This window comes from Euleptes europaea, chromosome 2 (assembly GCF_029931775.1).
Source record: "Euleptes europaea isolate rEulEur1 chromosome 2, rEulEur1.hap1, whole genome shotgun sequence".
Classification (NCBI taxonomy): domain Eukaryota; kingdom Metazoa; phylum Chordata; class Lepidosauria; order Squamata; family Sphaerodactylidae; genus Euleptes; species Euleptes europaea.
In genome coordinates, this window is record NC_079313.1 from 19,880,400 (window position 1) to 19,896,112 (window position 15,713).

Consider the following 15,713-nt stretch of genomic DNA (forward strand, 5'->3'; position numbering starts at 1 on the left):
AATTTGCAAGATCTGAGCAAGGCTGTCAAAGATAGGACATTTTGGAGGACTTTCATTCATAGGGTCGCCATGAGTTGGAAGCGACTTGACGGCACTTCACACACACACACACACACACACACACACACACACACACACACAAAGGGACCATGCATTTTTGGCCTTAGTTTGCCTTGCTTCACCTCTGCCTTGGCCTCACTACCACCTCAAAGACACAGGAGCTTGGTTCTGAGAAGTATCGAGAGTTTCTGTTGTTGACACTCTGGGTTTTATATTGACTATAAGAAATTATTTGTTAACATCCTCAATATTCCATCCATTTTTGGTCAAAGTGGCAGGTCAGTTCTCTATTGACAGTGGATCAAATCCACTCTTGCAGAGTCCAGGGTAACAGTTAATTGTGTGCAATCGTGCCAGTCAATCATACCAAGAAGGTTACCTGAAAGTAGATTTACATACAGTGTGTCTCACAATTACCACATGGACTGATGCTCAAGGAGAAATTGTGAGAAATTCTCAGGGCCACCGAAAGGTAACCAGGGTCCTGGGCAAAACATAGCTCTTCTCCTGTCCCTCTAACCCCTCACACTGTAGGTAGAGAACACAATGCACCTAAATATCTGGAACAGCAAAATACTACATAGAATCATAAAGCTGGAAGGGGCCACACAGGACATCTAGTCCAACCCCCTGTTCAATGCAGGATCAGCCTAGAGCAGTGATGGCGAACCTTTTAGAGACTGAGTGCCCAAACTGCAACCCCAAACCCTCTTATATATCGCAAAGTGCCAACACGGCAATTTAACCTGAAGAATCCCCCTGAAGGAACCATGCAAAATAACAGTGGCGGGTTAGCTATGCACATGCTAATGGCTATGCAAAAAGGAGCAGGCGAGTGGGAGGGGTGGAATTTCTCCTTTTGCTTCGAGACCGTGAATAGGCAGTTTTAAATTCACATTTTAAAAAAGAGCTTTTAGCGAACATCAAAACTGACCATGCATAAATGGCCAGGGTATCTGTTGTGGGGAGGGGAAGGTGATTGAAAGCCGGTTTGATTCTTCCTTAAGTGGTAGAGAAAGTCGGCATATAAAAACCAACTCTTCTTCAAAGTGAAACTTGATATTTGTAACTGAACCATCAGGAAAAGAGGTAAATGATTGGGGGAGAGACACCTGGCAACCCTAAGGCAAATATATGAAGCAAAACCTGCTCTATATTCAGAGGGTTCCGTCTGAAAAAAAAACTCTGCAGGGGGGCTTATTGTTGAGTTCTGAGGATCTGGATGGGGAAAATGTGCATCTGAGTGGCAAATCCAATGCAAAACCTCCCATTCATAAATGGCCAATAACCCCCCATGCTTGAATCAAACATTGCTTTCCCCACCCCCACCCCCGAGCCCCGACCTCCTCCTCGCCGCCCGCCTTGGTGCTGCCGGCCCTCGAGCGCGCATTCAAAACCCGGCTGCGCTGTGAGGGAAGGGGGAGGGGGAGGGTGGCGCTTTACCTCACACACCACCTCTCGTGTGTGTGTGTGTGTGGGGGGGGAATAAACCAGAAATGGGGCGGTGAGGAGAGGCTTCGTGGTCGACTTTTGGTGGGGGTGGAGCCTCCTCTGCCGGCACGCGGGTAAGTGGCCCGGGACGGGACCGAAAGTCCAGACGGGCGAGGCAGCAACGGATGGAAAAGGTGGAGAGAGAGCAAGCCCGCTTCCCGAGGGACGGGCCAGGAACCGGCAAGCCGACAGCCGACAGAAGACGGAGCGCAGAGACGCGGCGGCGCGCTGCCGCCCCCCAGCTGTAGCCCCGCTGCCCGGTCGTGCCTGCGCCAGTCAGAGGACTTGGCTGGGAGCGTGGGGAGGAGGGCAGGATGTTTCAGCCCTCCCTCTAGTCCCGCCCCCAAGACCTTATTAGGGCTGAAACATCCTGCCCTCCTCCCCACGCCCCCAGCCAAGTCCTCTGACTGGCGCAGGCGCGACCGGGCGGCGGGGCTACAGCTGGGGTGCGGCAGCGCGCCGCCGCGTCTCTGCGCTCCGTCTTCTGTCGGCTTGCCGGTTCCTCGCCCCGTCCCTCGGGAAGCGGGCTGGCTCTCTCTCCACCTCTTCCATCCGTCGCTGCCTCGCCCGTCTGGACTTTCGGTCCCGTCCCGAGCCACTTACCTGCGTGCCGGCAGAGAGGGCTACGCGTGCCAGGTCGGGCACGCGTGCCATAGGTTCGCCAACACGGGCCTAGAGCATCCCTGACAAGTGCTTGTCCAGCCTCTGCTTAAAGACTGCCAGTGAGGGGGAGCTCACCCCCTCCCTAGGAAATTGATTCCACTGTTGAACATCACATACTGTAAAAAACGTTTTCCTAATATCCAGCCGGTACCTCTCTGCCTGTAATTTAAACTCATTATTGCAAGTCCTATCCTCTGCTGCCAACAGGTACAGCTCCCTGCCCTCCTCTAAGTGACAAGCCTTTCAAATATTTAAAGAGAGCAATCATGTCCCCTCTCAACCTCCTCCTGACTAAACATTCCCAAATCCTTCAAACTTTCCTCATAGGGCCTGGTCTCCAGGCCCCTGACCATGAATTATTTAATTTAGTATGCAGTATTAGATGGATACATTCATTAACCACCATGAATTCTGATTCTCCAGATTGGCCAATAGAATTCTTTTTTATAAGCATCTGCCACGAAGGTCAAAGGTCCGATGGGCACAACCTTGTTTGTGCACTAGCCTTAGGAAATATGATGTTGGGTGCCCTTAACCCTATGGGGCCCCAGGGCAGTTTAATGCCTAGCCCCCTCTCCAAATCCTTGGAAGGTCCATTACTGGGCCACCAGAGACCAGAAGACTGAAGGTTCAAGACAAGCTTTTGCATATTTGCACAGAAACGAAGTGAAGGGAGGACAGGCTATATGCATTCCGCCCTGCCAACATAATAGCATAGACCAATTTGGGAAATACTTCCCAAGATTTCAATTAGATGAATCCACTGTTTTGAATTTTGCTTTGAACTTAAACACACAATGAGAGGAATCGACCACTCATATTGCAGTTGAGGAACTTGGATATTTGAATCCATATCCATCCATCCACCTAAACATTCCCTTCTCATTACAAATACTAGGATGTCACAGAGATCATTAGGCAAACCCTTGTTTGTAACAGCAAAATGTTTATCCTTTTTTAAAAAATCAGGTAGTTTTATGAAGTGGAAGCATTCTAGCATGTGAACCCCTAACAAGTCTGGAATGGTACAACCCAGTAAGCTGCACCATGTGATTCTCCTAAGTAGATGGCTAGGGTTGCCAGCATGTTGGGAAATACCTGGAGATTTTTGGGACGGAGGCTGAGGAGGGAGGGGTTTGAGGAGGTGAGGGACTTCAATGCCATAGAGCCCAATTGCCAAAGCAGCCATTTTCTCCAGGCAAACTGATCTCTATTGGCCAGAGATCAGTTGTAATAGTGGGAGATCTCCAGCTAGCACCTGGAGGTTGGCAACCCTTTGGATGGCCCACCTTTATGCTGAACGATGGGGAATGGAAGGTTATTCCCTCTGTTAAAACCCTCTTGTACTGTGGTAGAATTGTCAACAAAACGAGTAATCACCTTATTCCTCTCTGAGTTGGTCAGGACGGGGTCCTCTGCTGCCAAGGCGATGCTACTTGCTGCAATTACCAGAAGGATGCACATCTCAAAGTAGCGCAGGTTGACAATGTAATGACAGGCTCGCCGGATCCTGTTTGAGAAACGACAGAAGAGCTGTTTATCAAGGGATGTCTATTGCACTGGACATTGCCTTTGAAAAAGATTTGCTGCCATCTTTAAAAGATGTTGCCGTTTCCTCTTCAGCCACAAGATGGCAATGTTAGCCAGAAACTCCTTAAATTCATCTCCAAATGTTGGCCGATAGTATGAAAGTCATGGCTTTTATGAATTTTGAAAATTATCCGCTATTTACTCTGTATCGATACTGAGCATTCTGCCTAAAATTTGTTCATCAGTTCTGTAACAAGAAGAGGGATAAGAAGCAACCAAGGACTCTTGCAATAGCATTCTGTGATTTGAATTGTAATCATCATCATCAAGGGTTGGGCCCTGTGTGGAGCAAAAAATCTAGACATCGGGGCAAGCCATGGGTACAATTTTCAGTTCTGCAAACTTGAGGAAACTTCAAGTTTGTAGAAGTGTGTGTAAAGTGCCTTCAAGTACATGATTTAAAAAAATTAGGGTCCCCCCTTAAAATTATGATCAATGGCATTGAAAAGGTCCAAAGTCCAGGTGGCTATCCAAGTACTCCAGTCCAAGTAAATAACCAACTCATTTTTTCCCATTTCCCTCCCCAGAACTGTCAACTAGTAGGACAAAACTTGGGATGAGAGACTGCCAATCACTGCTATTGTGAATGGTCACTATACTTTTCTGGATTACATTTGAATTTTACATAATTTCAGCTCACCCTGTAGGAATAGAGAACAAAACTGCTGCTAACATACTGCCCTTGTACAAAACTATGGTGAGACCACACTCAGAATACTGTGTACAGCTCTGGTCACCATACTTAAAAAAGGATATTGCAGAGCCTGAGAAGGAGAAGAAAAGAAAAACCACAATGATCAGGGGGAGAGAGCAACGGCCCTATGAGGAGCCGTTAAAAGGTTTAGGGCTGTTTAGCTTGGAAAGAAAGTGGTTAAGGGGAGATATGACAGAGGTATGGAAAATTATGCATTGTATGGAGAGAGTGGACAGGGAGAAACTTTTCCCCCTCTCTCATAATACCAGAACACGGGGTCATCTGCTGAAGCTGGAGGGTGAGAGATTCAAAACAGGTAAAAGGAAGTGTTTCTTCACCCAACATATAGTTAAATTGTAGATCTCCCTGCCCCAGGATGTGGTGATGGCTGCCAACTTGGACAGCTTTAAGAGGAGACTGGACATTCTCTCCAGATCAGAGGAGCATGCTGAATATATTAGGTGCTATGGAACACAGGCAGGGTGGTGTTGCTACAGTTGTCTTGTTTGTGGGCTTCCTAGAGGCACCTGGTTGGCCACTGAGTGAACAGACTGCTGGACCTGACGGGCCTTGGCCTGATCCAGCATGGTTTTTCTTATATTCTTATGACCCAGCTGTTCATTTTTTAAAACTGAATGTCAGATGAGGGCCCACTACATGCATTTGACAAAAGCGGGCTCTCATCCATGAAGGCTTATGCTAGAATAAAAAACTTGTTACAAGTGCCATAAGGTTCCGAATGAAATTCATACCTAATGATAATCCTGTGCATTTGCTCTAGCTAAAGGCAACTTTAGCTATAATACCAAGCTGGTGGTTTTCAAAATTCTCAGTTTTAAGGATCAGGCTTGCCAAATGCACATCTCAGAGGAAGGCTGGCAGTGATGGGGCGGTCATCTGGCCCTGTTTTCTCGCTCTGTTCTGGTCCGCTGTTACAGTTCTCCTCATTTAGGAACGCTGTATCTTTCCCAGGACCTCCATCCTTCTCCACAATTCAGTTTGGAAAACCACTATCTTAAGCAATTCAAGCATTTTAAAAAAATACAGAGAGAACTCTCACGGGTTTGTGGTGCTGAAAATGAACATGGAGCTGTGTGGAACCATCGGCTTGCCCGTCTTCCTCTTCTCCTTCTTCCGCTTTTTCTTCTTCTCCGTCTCCTCCCCTTCCTCTTCCTTGGTCTCCGACTCCTTCAAAGGGCTAGCTTCACCATCGGTCTTGTTGCTAACTGTAAAACAAACAAGTCTGGTTTCTGTACCAGGTAGCGAAGAATACACACGAGCACCCGCAAGAGATCTGACTCAGGCACAGAATGACTTGCTTAAGGATGGTGGCACACGTGCAACTTTCTGCGGCATCACAGCTCAGAAACAACTACATCACCATCACATTAGGGCCATCTAGTGCCCTAGGGTAGGTCCCAGTATCCAAACTGACTAACTTGGCTACAGCCAAGAGAGATGGCTTTGAGGTTCTGGAGGCAGAAGGTGGGAATCAGAGTAGAGAAATATACTAGAACAGGGGCTAGGGCTGTTGAAAAAAATATTCGGAAAAATTCGGGTTCGGGTTTATTGGCCTTCCCCCTGCCCCAGGAAAACCCGAATGCCGAATTCCCCTATACCGGTAAAGGTGGGAATTCGGCTTTAAATTCGGGATTCCCGAAAAATTCAGCCATTTAAATGCATTAAACCCTTTTTGTGGCTTTTCGCATCTCGGGGGGGGGGGGCATTTTAGCAGGTATGGGGGAATTCGGCATTTGGGTTTTCCTGGGGGGGGGGAGGCCAATAAACCCAAACCCGGATTTTCCCACATTCCTCCCCCCAACAGCCCTACTTGGTCAGGCCGGGCCATGGCTCATCAGCCCAGATTGGGAGCATGTGTGTGGGGTGGGGTGGTGGCTGCCTCGGCTCGCCAGCCAGCCAGCAACGGGCTCGCTAGCTCAGATGGGGACTGGGGGGTGGCTGCCTTGGATGGTTTGCGGGCCACATAAGAGCTCTCAAGGAGCTCTCAAGGGGCCGGATCCACACACACCCCAGGCCGTGTGTTTGACTAGAATAACACATGCTCCTTAGTTTTCAGTTTGATTTCAGAAATACCAGTTAGAATAAAGGGGCACAATCTTGTGGGTGGGGCCAGCTGTGATTGGTAAACTTGTTAGTTCTAAGCCACGGCTGTATACCATTGACACTATGCCCATGGGAATCAAGGAGAATGGAAGAGGATGGGTTAATTCTTTCTTTCACCGCCCAATAAGGCCTCCTGCCTGAAGTCATTATGGGAAAACTGCACAGACGTGGCAGGGGACTGAAGTTTCCTTTTCCTTAATATGCAGCCACACCCCTAATTACAGCCTTTGTGTAACCCACAGAAAATGTTATACTCTGAACAGCTGCAAAGCCTAATATCCTGATGCTGGAAGTGAAGGACGATGCGACGTCTCTTCTCAGCAAGCACACCAGTACTGTAGGCGGCAGAATGAGTAAGGTGGGCACATCAGATCGTTCTGTCTGCTGCCCTCTTGCTTATTCTGCTGCTACCTAGACTGCTAATCTTAGGGAGTTTCTTCCTTCCAGTTTCTCCTTCTCTCCTCCCTCTCCCCCTGACCTCCAAGAGGGTGACACGTGCTCACTGTATCTCTCCCCCGCCCCAGCATTCCCAAGTCAAACCAAGCAACAGAGTGCTTTGAAGGTGACTTCTCATGATTACACGATTACAATCAAGCCAGTGTGGTGTAGTGGTTAAGAGCAGGTTCTCTAATCTGGAGAACCTGGTTTGATTCCCCACTCCTCCACATGAGCGGCAGACTCTGATCTGGAGGAACAGGGTTAGTTTCCCCACTCTGCCACATGAAGCCAGCTGGGTAACCTTGGGCTAGTCTCAGTTCTCCCTGAACTCTCTCAGCCCCACGTACATCACAGGGGCCATTTATGCTTGGTAATTAGCAGCGTATTCCAGGCTGAAGTGCCCTGCATACTTTTTTGAGTTTTTCACACTGAACTGTCATTCAGGAAGTGACTGCGAAGCAGGTGCATACCCCTTAAGAGCCCCTTTAATGTGACCTTTTGTGTTTGCTCCACCCCCTCCTCGAAGAATTCCCTCAAGGAACCATGCCAAATCACAGCCACGCATTAGCTATGCAAAAGGCGGTTGCTAACGGAAGGAACGAAGGAGCAGGCAACTGTGTGTGTGTGTGTGTGTGTGTGTGTAATTTCTCCTTTTGCATCAGGACAGTGAATTTTAAAGGTCGCATTTAAAAAAAATGCTTTCAGCAAGCATCAAAATTGACCCATCACAAATGGCCAGGATGTCTGTTTTGGGGAGAGGAAGGGAAGAAGATTGTAAGCCGGTTTGATTCTTCCTTAAAAGGTAGAGAAAGTCGGCATATAAAACCAACTCTTCTTCTACTACTTGTGACTACAATTCAGATCAGGCACCTGTGACCTGACTTGAGTCACGTGTGCCGTGTGTTTTGTCCCTTTGTTAGACAGCAAGTTAGAATGCCTATCTTGCCTTCTCTAACACAGATTGGATTTCTTTATCCATTAAAAAAAAAAACCCATTCCTTTCTTAAAAGCCACAAGCCTCATATGGACTCTATCTTAAGGCAGCCTCCCCTCCGCTTGCACGCACCCAGCTCAAGCTGACACATGGCTGTGCGTATGCTATGATAAAATAAAATAAAAACACAACCATTCTGGACTCAGGCCATGCAATTTCTGCACTAAATAAAGATGAATTCTGTGGTAGGTGATTGGCATGATTTATTCAGGATTTGGGAAGGGCATTGAAACGCTCCTCCAAACCAAAACAAACCTTATTCAGCAGCGCTCCTGGTTTCCATAACTTGGGGAACTTTCACACATGCTGAATAATGCACTTTCCACCCACTTCCAATGCACTTTACAGCTGGATTTTACTGTGAAACGGAAAAATCCACTTGCAAACTATTGTTAAAGTGCATTGAAAGTGGATTCAGGGGGTTACCGCACTTTGTATTCCCAGCGATGTATTAAGAATTTGAAAATGTAAAAAACATCGCTTTAAAAGGGTTTTTGGATACTGCGGCTTATAAATGGTTGGAAGACGTCTTCACAGGTAAAGGGGCCAAACAAAGTGCGAACAGTATTTTTTATAACGTTTTCAAACTCTTAATACATCGCTGGGAATACATAGAAAGTGTGAACAGTATTTTTTACAACATTTTCAAACTCTTAATACATCGCTGGGAATACTAGTACAGTAACAACCTCAAAGTGCATTGTTCCAGTTGTGTGAAAGGGCCTTGGATCAAGCACTGTCCTTTGGCTGAATTCTCCCATGTGTCCACAACAACCCAGCCAGCTACTTGTCTGTATTGTCCTGTGTCAAGAGAACAATTTTAACACCTTTCTGATGCAGTAAACACCTTGTCTTCTTGAGCCCCTTGATGTCCCATTAATTTGCTCATCTGACATGAATGAATTGGAGCACAATCTAGCCTTTCGTGTTTTTAAGTCCTACTGATTTCAGTGAGCAAATTTAAGCTCATGTTTATATCCCCCTCGTCTCTGAAACCCCGTGGCGCAGAGTGGTAAGCTGCAGTACTGCAGTCCAAACTCTGCTCACGACCTGAGTTCGATCCCGATGGAAGTCAGTTTCAGGTAGCCGGCTCAAGGTCGACTCAGCCTTCCGTCCTTCCGAGGTCGGTCAAATGAGTACCCAGCTTGCTGGGGGTAAAGGGAAGATGACTGGGGAAGGCACTGGCAAACCACCCCGTAAACAAAGTCTGTCTAGTAACCGTCGGGATGTGACGTCACCCCATGGGTCAGGAATGACCCGGTGCTCGCACAGGGGACCTTTACCTTAAACACGCATGGAAACATTTTACTCATCCCTTGGCAGGGCAGGACACATGCCAAATAAACAAGTAGTAAATGATTGTATTCAGCCTCTAAACACATGAAGTATTTTTGTAAAAATTGAGAAACTGAAAGCTGAGATTTGCAGACAGCAGAATTCTGCGCCTGGTACCACTTCTCATGCGCTCCCAGAGCCCAGCAGCCTAAACATAGCCCTGTCTAACACGCCCTTCCCCAGCGGTGGCAAAGCAAACCCAACCCCAATGAACTGATTGCTTGGGGATGTCAGAAGGGAGGTGGGGGAAGCACAGAAATTGCTGTTTTACATTCTCACCTCCTGGTTCTGCAGTTTGTTAGAAGGAGATTAGGAAAAGGAGAAAGGTTGTCAAGCCAGGAGACAAAAGGGGGGCTTTAACAAGGCATTTTCAGTGGTGCTCCTTAATTAATATCCACATTTAAACTGTTTCACCTGGAAGCACAAGAAAAAACACTTTCTCGGATATTTGGAAAGTGACTAACGGGAGAGTGGAAGTGGGCCTGAATTCATAAGGACAACTTCACTGGATGGAGTCTCCTGTGCCTCGCAGTCACTGCCTCTGAAAGCCAAATCAGAGGAGATATATAAACACCCATACCAGATCACTGTGTGGACTTGTTTTAGAAGTAAAAACAGCTGCAGGGAACCACCTATTGGATTGGGGCAATTGTGCAGAGGGGGAAAATCCTTTAGAAATCCTTTCCCCCACACTTACCCCAGGAAAAATGGCTCCTTGCTCCTCCCCAGGGCCGGGGGGTAGGGTTGCCAACCTCCAGGTGATCAAAAAACACAGTTGTAGGCTATTAGAATATAAACAAATATTTTATATGTTATATTATTCACTTCATATATAACATGTGGTATGAAAGAAAACACTAACAAAAACACTAGTAAGTATACATTATTAAACACATAATGTAATTCATAGGTACAAAACAAGTTGTGTACAAAAAGGGCGTGAATATATTAGTTTCTTCTTCGATAAGTATCAGAGCCTCTGATACTTATCAAAGAAGAAACTACTATATTCACGCCCTTTTTGTACACAACTTGTTTTGTACCTATGAGTTACATTACTAGTGTTTTTGTTAGTGTTTTCTTTCATACCACATGTTATATATGAAGTGAATAATATACCATATAAAATATTTGTTTATATTCTAATAGCCTACAACTGTGTTTTTTTTATTACAACCTCCAGGTGATGGCTGATCTCCCGCTATTACAACTGCTAGGGTTGCCAGCTCTAGGTTGGGAAATACCTGGAGATTTTTGGGGCAGAGCCTAGGATTCCCAGGTCCCTCTTCGCCATCAGCAGGAGGTTTTGGGGCAGAGCCTGAGGAGGGTGGGGTTTGAGGAGGGGAGGGACTTCAATGCCATAGAGTCCAATTGCCAAAGCATCCATTTTCTCCAGGTGAGCTGATCTCTATTGGCTGGAGATCAGCTGTAATAGCGGGAGATCTCCACCTAGTACCTGGAGGTTGGCAACCCGAACAACTGATCTCCAGGCGATAGAAACTCGGGACTGCCAACCTGGCGCTTTCTCCTCATTGTGCTGCCTTCTCAAAGGTAGGGTTGCCAGTCTCCAGGTGGCAACTGGAGATCTCCAACTATTACGATTGATCTCCCAGCAACCAAGATCAGTTCCCCTGGAATTATAGCTCATCTCCAGACTACAGAGATCAGCATTTTTGTTTTAAAGAAGCATGGGGGGAAAGGAAAGTCTTTTCCTGCCAGTCCACGCTGCACATCAAGTCACCCATTTATTATGCTGCTTGTAGGATTGCCAACCTCCAAGTAGGGTCTGGAGATCTCCTGGAGTTACGACTGATCTCCAGACTACAGATCTCAGTTCCCCTGGAGAAAACGGCTCCTTCGGAGAGTCACCCAGCTGGCTTCATGTGTAAAGGTAAAGGTAAAGGTCCCCTGTGCAAGCACTGGGTCATTCTTGACCCATGAGGTGATGTCACATCCTGACATTTTCTAGGCAGACTTTGTTTACGGGGTGGTTTGCCAGTGCCTTCCCCAGTCATCTTCTCTTTACCCCAGCAAGCTGGGTACTCATTTTACTGACCTCGGAAGGATGGGAGGCGGAGTCAACCTTGAGTCTTCATGTGTAGGAGTGGGGAAACACATCTAGTTCACCAGATTAGCATCCGCCATTCATGTGGAGGAGTGGGGAATCAAACCCGGTTCTCCTGGTTTTAATAATTGATTTTAATGGTTTTGTTGATTTTAAAGGTTGTAACCCGCCCTGAGCCCGGATGGACTGGGAATGAGGACAGGCTATAAATGTGAATAAATAAATAAAATAAATAAAATCAGAGTCCACTGCTCCAAACCACCGCTCTTAACCACTACGCCACACTTTGACCACAGTGAAGAAGTGGTCAAAGTGGTACCTCCCATGTTCTGCTTTGAACCTCCTGAGACAACACTGATAAGAAAGTTAAACTACTTTCACCTCAACAGGAGATTCTCTGACAGACCTTCACTACACATTTCAAGATCTCTTAACATACTGAGATTTCACTGTCAAGCAAACAGGGAAAGAGAGAGAGGTCCTCACTCTGTACCACAGCAGAGTCTTGGACGTCAATCATAATGGTGGTGCTCTCCGTGACTTTCTCTGTGTTGGTGGTGATGGACGAGAGATCGGGCTCGCTCCGGCTGATAGTCCGGCACGTGTCCATCGGCAGGTCGCCCAACAGGGCTTGCTCGCTCGTGTCCTGGCTGCTGCCCTCTTGCTCCGTTGGACTAGCATCCTTGCCTTTAAATGACTCCATGTGGGATTCGGCAGGGTTGGGTTCTTGGGGAGACACGGCAAGCTCTGCATCGTTTGCTGGGGCTTCGTTGGTGCTACATGGAGAAAGGAGACCGGGGAGATCACACGAAGAGAAAGAGGTTAGAGAAGTATGCCTGAGAGCAGAAGGAAAAACCAGGGGAGAAAGAACAATGATAATGATAAGCATTTAAAATAGGGCTTTCAGAGCACTTCATCTCCAGCCAATCCACTCAGCAAAGACTGAAGCCTTCCTCCAGCTTAAGTTGCTCTTCCTAGAGTGGAACAGCCACAAGTTGAAGGAAAGCATCTAAACACTGCAGCTAAGGTTGCCAACCTCCAGGTACTAGCTGGAGACCTCCTGCTATTACAACTGATCTCCAGCTGATAGAGATCAGTGCCCCTGCAGAAAACGATCACTTTGGCCATTGGGCCCTATGGAATTGAAGTCCCTCCCCTCCCCAAACCCTGCCCTCCTCAGGCTCCACCCCAAAATTCTCCAGGTACTTCCCAACCCGGAGCTGGCAACCCTAACCGCAGCTGTCTTTGGTTGTTTTTTCTGCTTCCCTTTCCTGCCTCATATCTCCTCATAGAGAGAGAGAGAGGAGAGTGAGAGTGAGAGTGGAGAAAGACACAGAGCTGTGTGCCTTAGATGAATTACAGAGCAATTCTATCCAGAAGTACACCTACCTAAATCCAGAACTCAAGGGTGTACCTCTGCTTAGAACTGCCCTGTCAACGTTTTGTGTTGGGCTCTGCCCCTTGACTCTTTTTAAAAAATGTTTATTTTCATAATGTAATTTTAGAAATAACAGATCTATACAAAATCTATACCAACTGTTCCCTCTATCAAATAATATTTTTCCATGTAACAGACAACCAAGATAAATCTCTATTTTTCAACAATTCAGATAATCTAACATACAAATCAAAATACTTGACTTTCTCAACACATGGGAGTTTTTTTGCTCTTTCAAACCTTAGCAAATTCTATTCCTGCAGCCATGATAATATAAAGAATAGGAATCCAAAAATTCTTTAGGACAAGGTTCATAGTTCAACAAAAACAACTCTGGGGATAGTTCAATCATGTGCTGGATACCCATAGAAAACATAATTTTGACCATATGCCAATAATTTCTCACTCTCATACAGTTCCACCACATGTGGATATAATCAGCATTCGATTCCACACAGTACCAACAATTGCTAGGCACTACCTTAAAAACCCTTGCAGCCTAACAGCGATAAATGCTCGGAACAGCATTATATGCATGGGCTACTTTACATCCGTTTACACAATTTATGTGCGATTGATGCACAGGTGACGGGAAAAATGCATACTCTTTCTGAAGAATATTTGGCCTGAGGGAAAGGAAATGGCATGGAAATATTCATAGGACTAGTGCTCTGTCTTTCAACCCTTGAGCTCTGCCTTGGCCACATGGGATTCTCCCCTTGGCCACAATGAACTCCACCTCTTGACCCAGATGGGCGGCTCCTGGGCTGGGCTTAGAGCTGCCATTAGGCCAGGTCCCCCTTCGCCATCGGTGGGAGGTTTTTGGGGTGGAGCCTGAGGAGGGTGGGGGGAGGGACTTCAATGCTATAGAGTCCATGGCCAAAGCAGTCTGTGAGGGCCATGTGTCTTTGACTCCCTTTCTCCTTTCTGTATCCTTCATCCCTCTGCCCTTTGAACTCGTAAAAGCTGGAGATCAATTGTAATAGCAGGAGATCTCCAGCTAGTGCCTGGAGGTTGGCAACCCTAGTTGCCAGGTGGGTGATTTCAACAGGCAATTGCCCGCCAATCCACCAGGCCGCTCCGGAGTGGGGATCGCACATGTTGCCAGGGTTGCCTAGGGTTGCCAGGTCCCTCTTCGCCACTGGCAGGAGGTTTTTGGGGCAAAGCCTGAGGAGGGCGGGGTTTGGGGAGGGACTTCAATGCCATAGAGTCCTATTGCCAAAGCGGCCATTTTCTCCAGGGGAACTGATCTCTATTGGCTGGAGATCAGTTGTAATAGCAGGAGATCTCCAGCTAGTACCTGGAGGTTGGAAACCTTGCTGGCAACCCTAGCTGGGTTCCACCAGTGGATGAGACCTGACCCCTACCATATACTTGGGCTTTCCAAGAGTAGGCAACCCTAAGTGTAGCCTTGGTGCTTGGAGAGAAAGAAGCAAGGCAAACAAAAAAAGCTTTCATCAAGCGAAGCAGAAAGTATCTTGGCCCTTGGTTCTGACCACTGACCCTGGGATTTTACTCTTCTCTTGGAGACCCTGAGAAGGAGGCTAAAACCCTGAAACTTCCAATCAAACCCAGAGACCTTGCAAGCCTGCTGAGGGAGGAGCGAGGCAACCTTTATACTATCTCCATTAATCAGTTTCTCTTTCTACCTTTGGGGTATTCTTCACGGAGATTTGCTGCTGTTTCGACGCTGATTTGCATCAGAGTCAAATTTTGGTTATTCACTGCAGATCCGTCTTTCCCCCCCACTGAGCAAAATAAGCCGCATTAAAAGAGAGGCAATCCAAACCACTTTTGAGACGATCATTCCTGTGGACGCGTGTTTTGTTGCGCGGATGCAGGTGGTGGTGGCAGCTCAGTCTAGGGCAGCTGGACCCGTGGGGGGGATGTTCAAGGGAAGGGGCTGTTGGCCCCTCTGACGCCAGAGGGGAGGGGGGATTTTTGAGAATTCGGATGGGAAAAATGTGCATCCTGAGAGCGGAAAACCCAAGTCAAAACTCCCTCCCATCACTCTTCTGAAGAGGGGCGGCCAGCCTGCTCTTATCTCCCTCCTCTCTCTCGATGCACTGTGGCCGGATCATGGCCGGCGCGCAATCCAGGGGCCTTCTTTCCTCTCGCCCGCACCGCCATGCACACTGGCTGGATCGGGGCTGGAGCGCAAGCTAGGAGCCCTCCTGTCTCTCACGATGCAATGTGGCCGGATCATGGCTGGCGCGCAATCCAGGGGCCTTCTTTCCTCTCCCCACACCCTGCCATTCCCACTTTTAGCTAAACACTTCTCTGGGCACATGGATTCCCTGCCCCCCCAAATCCTGTCTATCATTAAAGGGCAATGGGTTCCACACCTATAGAAAATAGAGGGAAGCTTTGAGGAAAGCGCTGCCTTGCCCCCCCCCCAATTTGGAATCTGACTGTTCCAAAAGCAGAACAGAGCGAGGGTGGAAGAAAAATGGAGGAGACCAGAGGGACTGGTGCTTGTTTTTTGCGCTGGGGCTGGTGAACCGCACCAGGTAACCTGCTGGGCGGAGTTGGGGCGGAGCTGGGGGCAGGCATAAACAATGAGCCTGTTGGAAGGGGAGGCCTCCTGCAAAAGGGACAGACCAAACCATTGTCAAATACAGCGTGCTTTGTTCCCATGAAAAACCAAAACTACAGATAATTGACGGGGATAAATCGCGGCCATGAAAAAAACATTTAAATCGTGTGTTTTTTTAGTCCGTGGCAAAACAGAGCAAAATCTACCGTGAAAAATGCCCCTTTGTGATTAAGCAAGAGGGGAGCTCAGAAACAAGGATAAAGCAGAATTTCTCAAGCTTGCTGT

At 47.4% G+C, this 15,713-nt stretch overlaps 1 protein-coding gene across 1 annotated transcript in view; it reads right to left on the reverse strand.

Moving 5' to 3' along the window:
- The window catches only part of CACNA1E (calcium voltage-gated channel subunit alpha1 E), a 430,764-nt gene that overhangs the window by 131,700 nt on the left and 283,351 nt on the right, over positions 1-15,713 (reverse strand). The window contains exons 21-23 of the mRNA XM_056844152.1: positions 11,941-12,230; positions 5,559-5,724; positions 3,595-3,724 (exon numbers count right to left, since the gene is read on the reverse strand). Of these exons, the coding sequence (XP_056700130.1) occupies positions 3,595-3,724; positions 5,559-5,724; positions 11,941-12,230 (586 nt within the window). The remainder of the gene's footprint in view (positions 1-3,594; positions 3,725-5,558; positions 5,725-11,940; positions 12,231-15,713) is intronic.